This window comes from Phoenix dactylifera, chromosome 6 (genome assembly GCF_051530095.1).
Source record: "Phoenix dactylifera cultivar Ajwa chromosome 6, Ajwa_hap1_PhDact_Kaust_v1.1, whole genome shotgun sequence".
NCBI lineage: Eukaryota > Viridiplantae > Streptophyta > Magnoliopsida > Arecales > Arecaceae > Phoenix > Phoenix dactylifera.
In genome coordinates this window covers 37333451-37350739 of record NC_143195.1, presented here as the reverse complement: position 1 = coordinate 37350739, position 17289 = coordinate 37333451, and the positions used below count along the sequence as shown (strand labels likewise).

General features: G+C 43.1%; 2 protein-coding genes across 4 annotated transcripts; one reads left to right on the top strand and one right to left on the bottom strand.

Moving 5' to 3' along the window:
- Positions 1 to 1716: 1716 nt before the first annotated feature.
- LOC120103928 (ammonium transporter 1 member 2-like) lies at positions 1717 to 6201 on the bottom strand. 3 transcript variants are annotated; one of them, XM_089923688.1, is made up of 3 exons: positions 4333 to 6200; positions 4099 to 4127; positions 3699 to 3999 (listed from the first exon to the last, which is right to left on the bottom strand). In XM_089923688.1, the coding sequence occupies exons 1-3, from the start codon at positions 5965 to 5967 to the stop codon at positions 3933 to 3935; spliced, it is 1731 nt and encodes a 576-aa protein (XP_089779814.1). In that variant the 5' UTR covers positions 5968 to 6200; the 3' UTR covers positions 3699 to 3932. The 3 variants fall into 3 exon arrangements, with proteins under 3 accessions (XP_089779815.1, XP_089779814.1, XP_088580189.2); XM_089923689.1 differs by lacking the exons at positions 3699 to 3999; positions 4099 to 4127 and adding an exon at positions 1717 to 1855 and having other exon boundaries at positions 4333 to 6201; XM_088724063.2 differs by having other exon boundaries at positions 4099 to 6193.
- An 8615-nt stretch (positions 6202 to 14816) lies between these two features.
- On the top strand, positions 14817 to 15826 carry LOC120108043 (uncharacterized). The gene is made up of 2 exons (XM_088724062.2): positions 14817 to 15032; positions 15148 to 15826. Exons 1-2 carry the CDS (start codon positions 15025 to 15027, stop codon positions 15716 to 15718), a joined length of 579 nt encoding a protein of 192 aa, XP_088580188.2. The 5' UTR covers positions 14817 to 15024; the 3' UTR covers positions 15719 to 15826.
- Positions 15827 to 17289: the final 1463 nt, after the last annotated feature.

The window sequence follows — 17289 nt, the reverse complement described above, 5'->3', positions numbered from 1 at the left end:
TTGTTTTGCTTTGATGAGGTTGCTATCTCAATTTTGCGACCCGTTTTTGTTTCTCGGTCCATTCTATGTAGTGCCTCTGCCATTACTTGACTTATTAGGTGTCCGTAGTTGTTCAGGAATTAATGATTGCTGAGTCCCCATCGCAACAAAAAGCAATTATGCAACATAAAACACTCATTTACTGCAACGTTTGTTGATCACTTTCTTTTGAGCTTCCTTGTGGTGGTCTAAATATTATATCTATTTTTTAGTAAAGTTAATTCCTCTAATTCTTTTTCTGGAAAACATACAAAATATCCAGTAGGACTAACTAATTAGCTTCAGAAGTCCGTTGCAAATCAGGGCCTCCGAGCTTGGATCATGCCCTAATTTCACCTATGGTCTGCAGCTCAGTCTCTACATGCTCGTAAGTTGTAAACCTTTGACCCTATGAATCATTTCTTTAAAGTTACGAGCAACAGTCTTTTCTATATATATCAAATAATAGCTACCATGCCGATTGTCGTAGTTCTTTGTGAAGTCTTCCTGAGTTGCTTGGCATCTCTTATGGATTTTGTGGATTGCACATCCAAGGACCTCTCCATCAACTCCATCCCACAATCTCATGAAGTGTGTTTCAATATTAAAACGGGTATAAAATTGGCAACGTATGCAGGAGGGCTAGAAAATCCCCAATATTACGTAACAATAGCATTTTGGCATGTATAGCAAACAAATGCGACATATCATCCTAGAGCATTAATTGTATTGATAGTTTAATGATAATTTGCAAATTCAAAAATCGTCAAGTCTTGTTTGATAAGTTTTGTGATTTATTTAAAGTAATTTGGTAGAATGGTAGAACTTGTAGACATACATACATACATACCTCCTGCTCGGCTTGAGCAATATTTGCAGACAACTCTGCTACTTTTTCCTTAGATGTTAAAAAGGCCTCCCTAGCCTTGGAAAGATGATCATCTGAAATCATCGCACGAGTCCATACGACCGAGGCTTGAGCTTCTGCCGACTCGACATTGTCCTCGGCCTTCCTTACTCTCTCTTCAGCTAGTCAAGTTCGCTCCTCCACTTGCTCGAGATCGGCTCTTGATTTTTCTTCAACCTCGGCGACTTTCCATTCATCTCAAAATCTGAAGCATGCCGCCTAAGCGATACAATTGCCTTGTGCATATAGTTAATCTCATGGGCGTGTTGAAAAGAAGAATAGTTAGTAACCGAAATAAAAGACGTGGTGAAAATTTACAAAACGGAAGCTTTCCCGAATAATCAAGTCGAAGCTCCGTTTATCAGGTTATTGATGCGGAAGGAGCACATAAAGTTCTTGTCGGCGTGCAGCTGTATAGCTCGTACCACATCCTTGGCCACTTGGGGGGGGGGGGGGGGGTTGTCAAGCTTGAATCAGAGTCATTAACAGACCACCTCGGAATATAAACCTTGAAAGAGCGAGTCGAGAAATCTGGTGCAGGAGTTGGAGCTGAAGGGTTATCTTCAGCTGGAGCTGACTAGTTCGGACCAGTCCGTGCTAAGGTATTAGCCTTGGATGATGATGGACAAGAAGAAATGGCAGCAGCAGTAGACAGCTGGGCGAGAACGACCCCCTTCGGAGGTGCCAGCCTAATGAGTAACAAAAACTTTACCTTGGGGTTGAGTTCCACACCTTTTGTCTAAGCTGCCGGCACCTCGAGAGCAGAGAACTTAGGAACAGAGGCCTCAATTTTTGTTTCAGTAGGAGCCGAGGTGGATTCTCCTTTCGATTTCTTCTTCCTCTGAGGGGTTTCAACCCTAGATGCCGCATTTGCTCTCTTGCGCATGACCTTTCAGATCAACACCGAATCGGTCTTTATAGCTGCAACAACTGCGAGATTGAAGATAAGGTTAGATAAGAACATAATGATGAGGAGAAAAGATAAAAATTTTGAAAAAAATTATCGTGAGGATCGGTTGGGCTTAGATTAGCGTTAATCAGTATTTTCTTGGACAACAATTCTTGTAAGGGAGGAATCTTGGATTTAAGAAGATTGTCCAAGCATTTTTGATCATCACCAGACAACCTTGGGGGCAGGTTTAGAGATTTCCGAGGTATTTTCCACAGGGTTTCAAACTGCCATGGCTGTTAAGAGGAGACAAAAAAAGAATTTTCCTTTCCATCCATGAATGGAAGTGAGAGTGCCTCGAATTAACTAGCTGCTTTTTTGAGGAGAGAAGTACCACCTATTGCTTTTCCGGGGATGACTCTTTAGAGTAAAGCATTCCCAGAAAAGAGAAACTGAGGCTCAGATATTATAAAGAAAACAAAAGAAGAGAAAACCTATAATGGCCCACCGAGAGTTCGGAACCAGCTAGGTTGGGATGAGGTTGTAAACCCTCATCAATTGAATGATGAAAGGGTAAAGAGGTAGTCTAATCTCAGCCCTGAGACTTTCCTCATACAGGCCGAGCCGAGATGGAGGAGGATTTGTCACCGGTCTTCGGGACCGACAAGCTTAATAGTAAACTCAAAAGGGACGAAGTGTTGAGCTTGGAGGAAGTTCATCTCTTCTTCGATGAGGACCGACTCTTCATATTCTGGGCTAGAGCGGGCTTCAGGCTTAGCCTCACTTGGAGGTGAGATTGTCAAGCTCAAGAAGAATGGAGGGCAAGTGATGGAAGAAATATTGGATATCTTGACCTTGTATTAGACCAACCTTCTTGATTTCGGTATTAACCGAGGTGAACAATTTCAATGAAAGCCAAGGTGCCACTTTGCTTGTGTTAATAAAGATCAACAGCTACAGTAATATTGCAGTCAATGCATGATCGGCGCAATTACCGTCGTGTACTGTTTACGTCGGACGGTTTCCACGTTGTTAATATGCAGCCAACCATTATCTTGTAATTAAAGCACGTGGCATCAAATCATGTAATAGATCAGTATACTGCCCTATATAAAGGAATGGCCTGAAGATCCTAGGAGAACTCACTTGGAGATCCCTCTCTTCATTTTTTTTTTCCTTCCATACTGTTTCTCTATTATTCTGACTTAGGTATCGGAGTGTCTTCCACCGAAAACTTTTTAATAAGTGAACTTCTTGCAAGTTGGCTTTGAAGGTGACCGGTTCTTCTTCTCCTCGGTCTTATCCAACCTAACCATTCAGGTCGGTTCTCAACGACCTTAGAGCAAGCCGAGTAACACTTTGACCTCAATTTGGAATGCAGTGGCAACACCAATCTCTTTCGAATACGGAGTAAGAATATAATTTTTGGAATTAGAAATAAGGAATATCATTTTTATGGCAGACCACTAGTTGGGTACCGTTGGTGGTTGTCCTCCAGCCTGTGGCCCAGGGCCGGTTGTGCAATGTTTTAACATAAAGGTGGAGCACCCCTGATGTATCCATCCTCGAGGTTCCATGGACGCAAGCCTTGCGTGAGAAATGGCGACCACACTGTTCGAAGAATCCAACTCTTGTCACCTTCTCCTTTCCCATCCAGAATCTAACCATTCCTCTTAAAAGCCAAGAACGACCAGAATCACTCATTTTTTGGACGCACAACCATGCCTGCTCCGTCAAGCTCTCATCTTATGATCTCTCCTTATTTCTTTTTTGTGGTTGAAAATTTCTCCTCCAATGGCATTTACTGTACGAGAAATTTAAGAATATATCAATATTTCTGCATTTCTGTGATATCTGACTATTCAAAATTCTTCGAGGCTTCCGAACCACATCCAGAGTCTGAACCATTCCTTTTAAAAGCAAAGAACGACCAGAATCACTCCTTTTTTTTTGGACGCACAACCATGCCTGCTCCGTCACGCTCTCATCTTATGATTTCTCTCCTTATTTCTTTTTTGTGGTTGAAAATTTCTCCTCCTATGGCATTTTCTGAATCCTTCGCTTATCCAGAACTTTTATTTTGCTCGGAAACACTGAACTAGTGGCTGCGCTTCGATTCTAATAATCAAATTTTAAAAGAGAAAAGTTCAACAGGAGCGGGGAGTCCAAAACCACGTCAAACCAACTGCAAGGGTAAAACAAGAAGAGAACATCCATCATTTATCACCACATGAGAAAAATCCCCAGATGATCACAGCCATCCACTTGTCAGACTCCCACATACCTTCCTCCTCGATATGAAGACACCGTACACTTCTCGGTCGTCCACAAACAGAAAAAATGAAAATAAAAATGAGAAGCGTCGTAACGTCGATATGACCCAATATATTTATATTTTCTGGGCTCGTGAAAAAAAGTGAGGCTCTACTCTAATCTAATATATCAAGCAGGGGAAAAAATACAAAAGAAAAAGAAAATGAGAGAAAGAAATTGGAGATTGATGACGACGTCGCTAAACCTGATTGGTGGCGGCGCGCGCGTTGGGCTCGACCCTAACATTCGAGGACTTGAGCATGAACCCGCCGGCGGCGGTGGCGCCGTCCTTTCCGCTGCCGGAGTCCTCGGCGTCGTAGACGTACGCGAAGCCCCCGTGGCGGGTGAGATCCATCCCGGCCATCTCGTCCTCGGGCGAGATCCTGAGCAGCCCTATCCGGTGAAGCGCGTAGAAGAGCGGGCCCATCGTGCAGCTCACCCACCCCGTGATCACCAGGATCTGGACTATGTGCGCCCCTAGGAGCCTCCCCCCGCCCCCCATGAAGAGCCCGTACGGCCGCCCCGGGCGCCCCGGGTACACCTCGTTCACGTACTTCTCACGTGCGAACAGGGCGGTGAAGATGATCCCCCACGCCCCGCACCCGCCGTGGAGCTGCGCCGCCTCCAGGGGGTCGTCGAACTTCACCTTCGCCGCGAGCTTGTTCAGGCCGATCAGCAGCCAGGCGGCCACGAAGCCGCAGATCACCGCCGCCCAGGGGTCCACCACTGAGCACCCGGCGGTGATCGCCGCGAAGCCGCCGAGGAGGCCGTTGCAGACGTCGATCACGTTCCAGTGCCCCGTCTGGAGGCGCTTCCCGAAGAGGGTGGTGAGCGCCGCCGTGCAGCCCGCGAGGGTGGTGGTGACGGCGGTGCGGCCGACGGCGGACCACTGACCGTGGATGGAGCCGATCGGGCCGTAGGATTTGTAGATGCTGATGAAGGACCCTGGGTTGAAGCCGTACCAGCCGAACCAAAGGATGAAAGTGCCGAGGACGACGAGGGAGGCAGAGTGGCCGCGGAGGGCAATGGACCCGCCGGCGTGGTCGAAGCGCCCGATGCGGGGGCCCTCGATCACGGCGCCCCAGAGGCCGGCGATGCCGCCGACGAGGTGGACGACGCCGGATCCGGCGAAGTCGATGACGCCGGAGCGGAAGAGGAGGGACTCGCCAACGGGGCGGGAGGGGGAGGCCCAGCCGTCGGCGGACCAGAACCAGTGGGAGACGATGGGGTAGACGAAACCGGTGAGGAAGGATGAGTAGACGAGGTAGGCGACGAACTGGGTGCGCTCGGCGATGGAGCCGGACGTGATGCCGGCGGCGGCGATGGCGAAGGCCCACTGGTAGAGGAAGTAGGAGTAGTCGAAGCCTGGCTCGGGAACGCGCTTGAGGCCGAAGAAGTGGCGGCCAATGAAGCCATTGGAGGGGGTCCCGAAGGCGAAGGCGAAGCCGAAGAGGTAGTAGAAGAGGGCGCCGGCGGCAGCGTCGAGGACGTTGGTGAGCATGATGTTCATGGTGTTCTTGGCCCGGACAGATCCGGCGCAGAGCATGGCGAAGCCGAGCTGCATGGCGAAGACGAGGTAGGCGGAGAAGAGGAGGTAGGTGGTATCGATGGCGGAGGTGGCATCGGTGAACTGGAGAGCCACCGTATCGAACTGGGAGCAGATGTACTGCGCCGCCGCGGCGGATGAGTTGCCGGCGCCGGCGAGAAGCGGGGCCAGGTCCGACGCCGAGCACGACGGAGCCGACATCTCGCTGGAATCGGAACGAGTCGGAAGGATCGGAAGCGGGAGGAGAGAAAATGGAGGGAGACGGAAAGGATAGGGGTCGGATTTATAGCCCATGGGGGCGGAGAACCTTCTCTGACTCTAATGGGGGAACGATATAATTCCCCGCGTTTGCGTGCTTAACTAACTTACCTCCGTTTCTTGATTGGCCTTGTGTTTGAAAATCCACCACTAGCTGGTCACGAATGACTTGTTTTTGGACTTCGGAGAAATTTATGTGGATATTCTGCGAGACACCGGAACGGTGACCGGCTGGGCTTGGAATCTGGAGAGATTCACTTTGGTGCAAGTGCAACAGTTTTTGAGCATCCACCGCATCCCGTATCCGTTCAAATGTGGGGTCCACAGCCGAAAATGTAGTCCGATTATTTCTTATTTTTTAAAAATTTTATCTCGGAACAGGAAAAAAAAAATATTGTTATGGAAAATATTTACTTCTGCCGATTTGCTTTTAAGCTAGAATCCGCTGTATAGGTTCACGGTTCATTTGTGAGGACAGGAGAGCACAGCATTCAATGGGAGAGATTCTCTCTGCTTCGCTTTCCCATAAGTAACATGTGAGTTTTATCTATCTTTTCCTTAAGTTTTTGTTTTAAAATATACAAAAAAGGGGTCTATCGTGATCAGTTTTCAGTTATTATATAATTCTAGGATTTAAATAAGTACATTCCGTTGAACTCGAAGTTCGTTCAACCACCAGCACCAACCATGAAGGAAGTTGATATCCTTACCGTGTTTTCCAAGGATCATCTAAGTTTATTTTATTTTTTTAGTACATCGGCTGCTCATACTAAACGCGCATGAGTACAGCAAGATGTATCAAAAGAAAGAAGATAACTTAGAGAAGGAGGGATAATAGAACTTTGAGTCCAAAGAAACTCGCCGGAGTGATGAGTAGCATAGGAGGCGACTCAGTCAACAGCCTATTTTTGGAAGGTATCACACTCTCTCACCAGCCACCGTATGTCGTCCAGGAGTGGGTGTTCATATCTCCAAGGAACTCTAAGTTAATCTTGTAAGCATTTCCAATATGCAAGGAAAATAGATGGATATAAAAAAATTAACAAATCTTAGCTTACATCCATATCTAATTTAATTTAGAATTCATCAAATATCTAATTGTGCATAAGTGAAAATATGTGTGCGCATCATTATATTTGATCAGGTTATCAACCTCTAAAAATATATACTGTCAGCACTCCTAGTTATATTACTCAATAAATTTTACTACTTGAATTTTAAAGCAACACATCATGAATAATGCTATTAACAATTTTCTTGCTAATAGAAAAGGGAAAAAAGTTTTACTAATGAGCAAGGATGCACATTGGCTGGACCTATGTAAAGGATATTCTAGATTGTTTCAGTAGAAATGGCCCAAAATCGAATCGGAACAATGTGTTATCAGACCAAGATCATTAATCCCTATTAATGATTCATTATCAGAAGTTTTCATCTTGCATGTAATTTTCAGGTACTTCTAAACTCACTTTAAAACTCAAAAGTTACGCGGTCTCTAATTCTCCACTAAACATATGCAACTCAAACCATCTCAATCTGAAGCCTTGAGGATATGTGTTAGCCGCATTAAAGGACTTGCATGCATCTCAAAGCTCTAGTGATTTGGCCAACATCCATCAAGCAGTGGAAACATGCACTTTGATGTAGCAAACTCAATCTGATAGCTTAGGGTTTTTAAAAATTGATCCTAGTACCTCAAAAACACACCATATTAACGTGCATTAAAATGCTCTGAATCCATGTTAAGCTAGACCTATGCTATGCAAATGAGGGATGCTTCAATGTCTGTGGTCTCATGAGAAGAAGTATTAATGAATACGATCACGCATTTGGTGAATAAAATCCTACTCAGCTCTAGTTTTGCTCCGAGATGCACGAGCTAAACTAATCAAAAATTTACATTTTTTTAACAAATATCATATGCTGATGTGTTTTTTTATTAAGCAAATAGATATATGGAGCACCTAGCTGACATAAAGGCAACATCTCAGCATAGATGGATGCAACCTTGTTGTATACTCGGAAATTTTTTGTGGACCGATTGATATCATGCATTTTGTGTAATCTCTCCAAGAAATGCCTTGGAATTTTACAAATTAGCTGTTTCTACTAGTATTATTTTTGGCTTGGTGATGTATTGGTTCCTGGCTAATTTGAAGGCTAACGGATATATCATTTCAACATGAATAGAGATTTTAGTTGTGCATTTTCAGTCACTGTCTTGAAAAAACCATGCCTTGCATCAGCACTCTGTTTTCAGAAACGGGTGCTTTAAATGGTGGACGATGGCAAGTGGCTGCTGTTTAGGAAGTATGGCTCTGCCCTAATAAATATTTCAAGCAGTGATAGTCAAAAAATAGGGCTATAGACTTTCAGAAATGGAAAAGCCGGCATCAGAGATACAGATTTCCCACTCCCTTTCAGGTTGAAGAGAAAATAAATTCCCTTTCAGGCTGATACAATATCTTGTTATCTATAAGAGGAGGATTCAATGGAGAGAAATACCCCACATCACGAAGGACATTCAATGCCAAATTAAGCACCTATTAGCCGTTGCAAACAAGGACAGATGCCTACTTGTTTAACAATATTAGGTATAAATTTTAGTTGGACCAGATCTACCGCTCAGCTGATGGACCAGTCTAACCATGAAGCAATACACACAAGGATCCATGTATCGCTTTTTCCTTTTTCGTCCGTATTGTGCATGGTATTTTGCAATTGAACTGGTCCACAAGTTGAGCGGTGGACTTAGTCCAACCAATAACTACTCCATTATTAAGAACCATCTCTTGGTTTTGGCTAATGGACAAACCTCTCTAGCTCAAGAAATTATACCCTACACCATAATGCGGCCATGCCCAAGGTGTGAAGAAAAATGAAGGAAAATTTTCATCCTAAAAAGGATCAAATGCTTCTAATCTTACTAGACCCCATCCGACGAACCTCATGCACAAACTAGTGCAGTATATTGCATGAACTATTTGTATATAACTCATTCTGATGATAATCTGCCCTTAAACTGCATGAAACCACAATAAACCATAAAAAACTTGCTCTGCAATGCGGCCAAATCATGCATAGGTTGAGCTAGATAGACCAAATCACCACCTTCTGATCCAAATTCCTTACTTTCCTTCCCCAGCTTGAAGTTCAGTTCCAAGCCTTAGGTCTTTTTTCCTTCTTATCGAATCCATGGGGGACTTGTCATATTTAGAATCTTTCTGCGGTCTGCTCTGTTTATCAGCTCTCACTCGGTCCAAAAGTTCCTCCGGGAAAAAGTTTCTCCATACAACAGCATTAGAAGAAGACCTCCGAAAATTTGCTGTCCAGTAAGCTCGGCTCGACATTTTTGCAAACACCGATTCTTACTCAATAGGGCAATGAAAAGGCAAAGGATTAGAGGACATGCATTATTTGTGTGTTTCTGCTTGAGCCGTACGAGATCGCTTCCGAGGGTTAGGGTCAAGGGCCGTTTCGAGCAAGCTTTCGCCTTTTCTCCCGGCTTTCAACAACTTTCGCTTTAGCTTCCAAAGGCGAAAAAAAAATAGTACGTTAAGGTTACGAAGTCACTTAGCCCCGTCCCCGAAGAGAGGGCGAACCCCTAAACGGAGTTACCGGGGTTGCGCGCGAGAGAGTCAGAAAAGAGGTCCCGATTCCCTTTTTCTTAGGGCCGGTCCAAATGCTTTTTTTTCTTGCATGGGCGGAGATCTAAGTGCGAAAGAAACTGGCAAACAGCCCCCTCGGGGTTACCACGCTTCCGTCAGCTCCCTCTGTCTTGCCATTAGCCCCAGGATTTCAAGTAGCAGTACCATTCTATGGTCTCTTCGCTTGAGTTCCCTAGGTACTTGAAGAGGAGGAGTAGGGAAAACAGGAGAGGCAGGTTCAACAACCAACTCATCGCTTAACCGGATACTGGTTTATTCAAGTATTCATACTAACCCATGCTCGCCTGAACCCAACTACATTCACCAGTATCAGAAAGAGTGCACCGAACTCCATATACCCTCTCCAGAGATCAAGCAGGTGCCAGGTTAAACACCCGTCAGCTATCTACCTTCAATCCAACAACCAATTTTAGAAGGAATCAAGTATTTCTTTTTACATGCCATGGAAATCCAATTACAAGAAAACATAGTATTTCACCAATTATTTTATCTAATTCTTTTATTTTTGATTAGTTAAGGCCTAGTGCACTTGATCGAAAATATAGGGATGCTTTAAGATCTATATGAGATGCGATCCAGTGGTAGTTATTGCGGAAAAAAGATCAATCATCCTTTCGTGCAGAAGATACAACCCCAACCCGTCCTTAAAATGGGATACTTTTGTGCTTCCATGTGGGAAGAGAACTAGTATGCGCATATTGAGTGAAAATTCTATAGATAAAAAAGAGAATTTTCTTACATTTTTCTTCAAAAAATCTACAAAAATCAGAACATTTATGAACACAACCCGAAGAGATTATTGCAGTCCATCTAATTTTTCTTTTGTTTTCTAAAAAATCTAATAAGAAACAATGGTTCAAATTATGTGCGCCTATCCATAACATGGCTCTCCAACTTGCAGGCAGCTGAAACCACCAGAGCTATCCAACTTGGTGTTTGTTGCATCTGAAAGGTATGACCTTCAACAAAACAATAAAGAACAGCATGCCTTCTGACTCACACAAGAGAGCAAAGATTCAGTGAGAACATAAGTGCATCTTCTTACCAAGTTGAGGCTTCTGACAGCAAATGGTAAGCTAAAATAAGCCAAAAGGATGGAACCGGGGACCTAACCTTATCACCTTTTCTCAAAAACCATAACCGTATCACCAGCACATCTAGGTCCATATAGTTACATTAAAAATATAAAAATTCTAATATTATTCCCAATAGTGCATCACATTAATTTCAAGCTTCAGAGGTTAAGGTTGTGCTGGATTTGAAACTTCTCAAAGCACTTTGCAGAAGGTAAGAGGAGAAAAGCAATCTGATTGGAAAATAATATTCTGCAGCATTAAGCTTATTCGCATTAGAAGGAGATAGACATGCTGTTGAAGGATGACAGACTCCATTGCTGCAGAATATCGTTGAGTTCTTTCGTTAAATCCGCTATACCCATTTACCTGAGCCTTTCCCTGGCGAAAAGCAGAGGACCTGATCTATGCTCTTACAAAGAAAATGATCGAGATGGCAGTAGAAAAAACACAAATATTGATGGACAGAAAAGATGCAAACTTCGGCAAATTAAAAGCTGCTCATAACTTGGCAACTGAAATTGCCTTGACTTCTTAAATTTAAAAGGAGAATGGAAAATATTACTCCATACATGCCATATTCTACAGTGAAGTCTGTATTTGGCTCGAGAGGCTTTGTTACCGAACAACTTTCTTCAAATTAGCGTAAGAGAAGCAATTTTGTTTCGAAAACCTGAATGGAAAGTTTTCTTGGTTCTTTTGAAACTATACAATAGAGAAGCAATTTTGTTTCAAAAAGTGGGCACCCTTGTTCGACTGGATAGTCAGGATGGTGTTTTAGAAGGGCTCTATCTTGTCATATATTTCTTTTACATGGTCTGATGGATGGCTATCAAACAACACACACCGCAAATGACACAGCATGCGCTCGTAGACTGTCTTATTTGATGGCCATCTATCTTCTGATGGCAGCTATCCACAGCTGCACAGCATGTTGCAGTGCCGTGCGTGTGCCTCAGATGATCCATGCCTGAGAAATATTGCTTCGACTTCCTTCAAGGGTTCGGCCAATTTGTTTTGTTACTGTGTACAAGACATGGAAAGGGTGGCTGCATGCCATTTGGTCCTCTGGCTGATTTGTGCCTTTGAGATGGCTTTGTGCTTACAGCTAGTTATCAAATCTGCTAAATACTTGGATGGAACCTTCTCAACCTAAAACTGTACTTTATAGTCAACTGCATATTTATCAGAAAATATTCTTGGAAGGCAGATATGGTGATGTATAAGACATAGAAATGATATACACAAGAAGAAGGAATCAATGACAGGTAATACCACATCATTAAAGATACCTTACTCGACATCTATTGGTTGTTGCGAAGAATCTAGGAACAAATGCTTAACAATTAATTTAGAGTAAATCACAATTTATAAAAAATGATAATTTTATAAGAATATTAATATAATTTTATATATTTAAGAGGTATACAACTATACATGTAAAAGAAAAGAAAAAAAACTCAAAAGTTAAACGCAAGTGAAGTCGTAATCACGAACAACCAGATTGATAGGGCTATTGAGCATTTGAGACTAAATGGAGAAAGGAGAGGAAAGAGGTGGGAATGGCCAATGAATTTTATAGGAGCGGAGCTTGATTCTTGTATTCCTTGGGCTCGGTTTTGGGGAGTTGGATTCCAAATTCCAATGCGCTACCTGTTCCAGATCCTAGGCCTGTATCGCTACTCTGATCACTCTTAGGTGTGACTTCGATCCTAGCGTTCAATTCATGAACCGAAAATTCTCTGGAGATTGTGAGCTTCTCGAGCTATATATCATCTTCTCCTTCCGGGCCGACGGACTCGATGCCGGCTGGAAGGCATTGAATTCCAATCGTTGGGCGGCACCGCATGATTTCCAAGAGAAAAACGGGGGCTGAGATCAGGTTTTGGTGAAGCGGTTTGCATGGGTGAAGCTGACGAAGCGGTTTGTAACATTCTGGGGCAAAGTTTCAAGCTTGCCCACCCAGATTTCCCTCGTTCTGGTTGTTGTTTGGGAGAGAATCTCGGATGGATGTCATTTTGTTTATTTTTTATTTTTTTATTGGACTTTTTGACACATCCATGCACAGGAAAAGAAACGTGACGTATTTTATATACGAATTCCTCGCTGTTTTTCATTTGAAATCTTGCGCATGGATTTCAAGCAGAGAATCGAAATGATATCTTTTGAGAAAAAAAAAAATCAGAGTCGACCTATCTGAAGCCTCACAGAGACATCGAAGAAAGTTTCAATTTAGTAGTAGAGATTGATTCTCATTGTTGATGACTTGGTATACTATCAGTCACTCAGATGGATTAGATCGTCTGGCTGGATTTTTTTTTTTTTTTTTTTACTCTGCCGCTAATCTTTCTCGACATGTTTGAGCTCTTAACATGGCTGACATTGTAGGAGTTCGGTTCTCGTCTGTAATGTTTTGATTTTCTTTTTATGTTGTTGGGGCACTAAGCCCCCTAATGTTACAAAAAAAAGGTGAATAATATCTAACTTTTAGTATGATATTTATTAAATGTCATTACTTTCAAGTTTCCAATCTGATTAAAAGTTTTTCCTTTTATCACATATTTGGACTCACCAGATTTTTTTTATTTGAGAATCATTAAAAGATTTGACAATCAACTATTGCTTCAGTTTTCTTTTCCAGCATGCATTGGGCCCACTATCCCATAATAACCTTCTCCCAAACAAATCCTAACTATTGAAAAAATTATAGCGTACACGAAAGATCTAGATGTATTGCTGTGGGCCAATCACTAAGACGGGCATGAGATGAATGTAATCCACACAAACATATCTAGGTGCGTGCAGTGTATGCAATAATTTCTCCCCTACTGGTTAGATGTTCTAGGATGAACATAGAATAAGAAAAGATTACATCAGATCATGGAATTTTAGGGCAAGACAATTCCGATTTAGTGCGTAATAGACGTATGTTTTTTCTTCTAAAGCTCTATGCCTAGCTTTTCTGGTACTCATACAGGGTTTCACCAATGGTCAATATCTTTTATGGTGTTCATGCGGTTTTAACTTGAATGTCTAGTTTTCCTCTGAGTCCAAACTCCAAATTGTAATACCAACAACTCTTAAGCTTACAGAGCCTTTATCTCCATCACCTTCCTCACACAGTGATGGGCCTTGTGAAAGAAGTTCATTTGCCCATTCCGTACTCACTTACCAGCCCCATATGAAGAAAGAGTATTTATTTGTCTATACAGGTTTAATTTTTTGGATGGCTTTGGTAAAATATTATTTCTAGGTGTTAACTTATTAAAGTGGGGATTAGTTAGAAAGATGTGATATGAGGATTATATTCAATGGTAGATGAGTTCACCAGGTGGTGTCCAAAGAGCAAAGCTCTTGCAAGAGAAGCTAGTGGAGGATAGCTTAAGGCTTTGGAGGGGTAAGGTGGTCTTCTAGGTCCGAGTTTCTTGGGCACTGAATTCTTCTGCACGGCCATGATGCATAAATGCTTCAAATGGCTTAAGAATGTGTGGCCTCTTTGGAATTGTCAATGCTCAAATATTTGTTTCATTCTTCCTCAAATATACTGTAGCTTGTATTTTTAGATAATTTTTTTGATCCTTGCATTTTGTAATTTCTTTTTTGATGACGACTCTTTATAGTTTCTTGTTTTTTTATGGATGTATGCTACAATCATAATTTTTTTATTAAATTTATTTTTTATGATTATGTAACTATTGTTTTTATGTGCCATTCAATTCTTACTTCCAACAATTTTTTTATTATGGTTATTATTTCTTGCTTCAATAAATGCTTACTAAAATTATAATTTTTACTATTAATATTTTCTCAAAATTTGTTTTGTATCTAAAATTCTAAATAGAAAAAAATATGAAATATAAATATATTTTAATATCTGAATATATTTTCATCTATTTAGGATAAATATGGATGTTAATTTGATATTTGTTTGAAAATATAGATATCAATATGGGTATTATCAAACTCCAATCCGAATCAGATCTAATCTCAGATTTATAATTTTTTAGTAAAAAGGATCTAATTTTCAAAATCCAAAATAAGTTTTTCAAATGTAGCGGTGTCTCCGACGCCAGCTTTACTCTGTCCTCCACCAGATGTCGGTTTCGGAGCAGGTAGTGTACTGTACTTGAAGATTAAGAAAGGCATCGCCTTTTGTTTTGGATTCTCCATCCATCGGAGCCACCTTTCCCCCTGAGAGCCCCACACTCCTTCCTTACCTTTCCCTTCCTCTTCCCTAAACCCTATGAAACCCTTCTCCTCCTCCTCTTCCTCAAAGTCCACAGAATCAGAAAGAATACTCTACGAAACAGCATTTACGCTCGCATTCGGTACGAGGATCCGCTCTCTCTTTGATGGATGAGTAAGTAACACGCCCTCCCTAAGTACAGCTGTTGTTGTTTTTTTTTTTCTCTTCCAAAGAAGGAAAAAATCCCCCTTGTTTCCCCTTCTTTTTCTGTCTGTCTTCCGGATCGGAGGACAAGAACACGGGGCCAAGGAAGGACTGAGTGGTACGAGCGATCGGCGATGGGTGAGACGCGGAGCACGACGAGCATCCACGTGACGGCGCTGGACGGGCTGGTGAATGTGAATTCGCTCTTCACGATCGCCGTCTTCGTGGGGCTCTCCCTCACCTCCCCGGGCCAGCGGAGCCTCGAAGGGAACTCCGCCTGCGACGCCGGCCAGGACGTCATCCGCAACCTCCTGGTTTTCGAGGTGGTCTCCTTCAGCTTCTTCCTCTTCTCCAGCCTCGTCGCGCAGGGCCTCAAGCTCGCCATCAATCTTATAAACAGCAACGACGTCGACGACGCCTTCCGGGCACACATCAACGCGCGGGCGCTCCGCCTCGGGATGCTGGCCTCGGCCGTGGGCTCCATGATGGGCTGCCTCTTCCTGCTGCTCTCCATGGTCAACGTCATCCAGATCCGCCTCGGGATGCTCTCCTGCGGCAGCGCCGCCGCCGTCCGGGCGGTGGCGGCGCTCGTCACTCTCGTCTCCACCGCCCTCGTCGTCTACATCTCCACCGTCCTCTATGCCTTCACCCATTGAGTCATCCGACCAGCCTGCTACCTTCCTCTTTGCTAGGTTTCGTTCTTGCTCTTCCTTTATTTTTTTTTTCTTATTTGGAATGAATGAAAAAAAACAGATTTTTTTTAAGTGGCTTCATTTACCTTTTCGGTTTTTTCGTTCGATTTATCATTGAATGATGTCCTCCGATAGGAGCAGAGCTTGTGATCCGACTGAATTGGAGTTTAAATTGAGGAGTTGCTGGCTGGATGGATAGATCGAGTTGTTTTAAGTTTGTTATTCGTTTGATCTTGACACTTGATTTCAGGATTCAGAATGAGTTTAATTCTAAACTTCGATCGGCGAGGCGCCTGTCCGATTCTGGCCGGGCCTGCGTCCGATCACCCCACCCCAATTCCTCCGGACTCGGAATCCCCAAACGATGGAAAATCCCTGACCTACTTCCTTCCTTCCTTCTTCTTCTCCTCCCAATCCCATGGAACGCGTCAAGCGTGGCCCCGATTCCACCTCCGATCCCTTCTTCCAATAAACCCTCGACTCCCCGATCGCCTCACAAGAGACCACGGCCCCCCGAATCGAACGCCTCGAGCTGCGACTCCGTGGTGGCCAATCAAGGAAGCATCAAAGGTCTCATATTCTCTGCTTTGCGTCAGATTCCCGATCTGGTTGCCGGATTGCTCTTTCCTGTGAAAGGAGAAGATATCGTGGGTATGGAGGACAGTGCAGTGAGGGTGAGCTTGAAGCTCATAAGGAGTCGGCGGGTGAGATTGGCGTAGGGATACTTCGGTCTAAATCCAAGGTCGAGATATCCAACATTTCTTCCGCACCACCTTTTGTGTTTCTTGCTCGTTATGTCCGTGTTTGATGAAATGTTTCTTTGAAAAAAATTGCCTTGGTGAAATGTTTTTTTGACTTCCTGTCCAAGGATGGCCAGGTGTTTTTTTGATGGTAATGTTGACCGAGTCAGTGCTGGTTCAATTCATCCATGCATTCTACGCTAGCGGATCTATATTGGTTGGCAGCTCTGTGGAATCCCAGATTCTCAACTTACGGATGACAGGCTTTGTCGTAGGAGCTGAGCCAACAACTGCATTTATACGGGTCATTCTTGAACAAAAGGAGTATTTTGTATCTGAATAGATTTTATGAACCCGCTTTGTATCTGTTTTTCAGTCTTTATAGAGTATTTTGTCTCGATTCTAATGGCAATACTCGCATGAAACTAGTATGAGTTGCCGATGTAGAAAAAAAAAAGAAGCAAGGGCAGAATATAGGGCTGGTGCTGGTATTCCTGGAACCATGCTGCATCCTTGAAACTTGATTCAGAGCTCCCTCTGTTTAAGAAGGCCTTGAGGAAAATTGGAATTCTCAATTCTTTATGACGTCTAGGAGATAGAATATTATCAGGAACAAACAAATTATAATTATTTTTGTCTTTATGCACAAGCATATTGCCATATGTTGCAACGGATTTATCAAAATTGGAGGTGGACAATATTTGTTTGGGCAAGTATCAGATTCTTCACGTTAGATTTGTGCATTATAATTAATTTCTACAACAAGACCAAATTATATTTCTTCCATGAAATTTC

Bases quoted from the DNA above. Each gene is read 5' to 3' on its own strand.
- LOC120103928 (XM_089923688.1), bottom strand. From the start codon at position 5,967: ATGGGCTATAAATCCGACCCCTATCCTTTCCGTCTCCCTCCATTTTCT. The intron at 4,128-4,332 runs GTTTAGCGACGT...ACGACCGAGAAG, and splicing joins CGCGCGCCGCCACCAATCAG to TGTACGGTGTCTTCATATCG. The intron at 4,000-4,098 runs GTATGTGGGAGT...TTACCCTTGCAG, and splicing joins TCTTCATATCGAGGAGGAAG to TTGGTTTGACGTGGTTTTGG.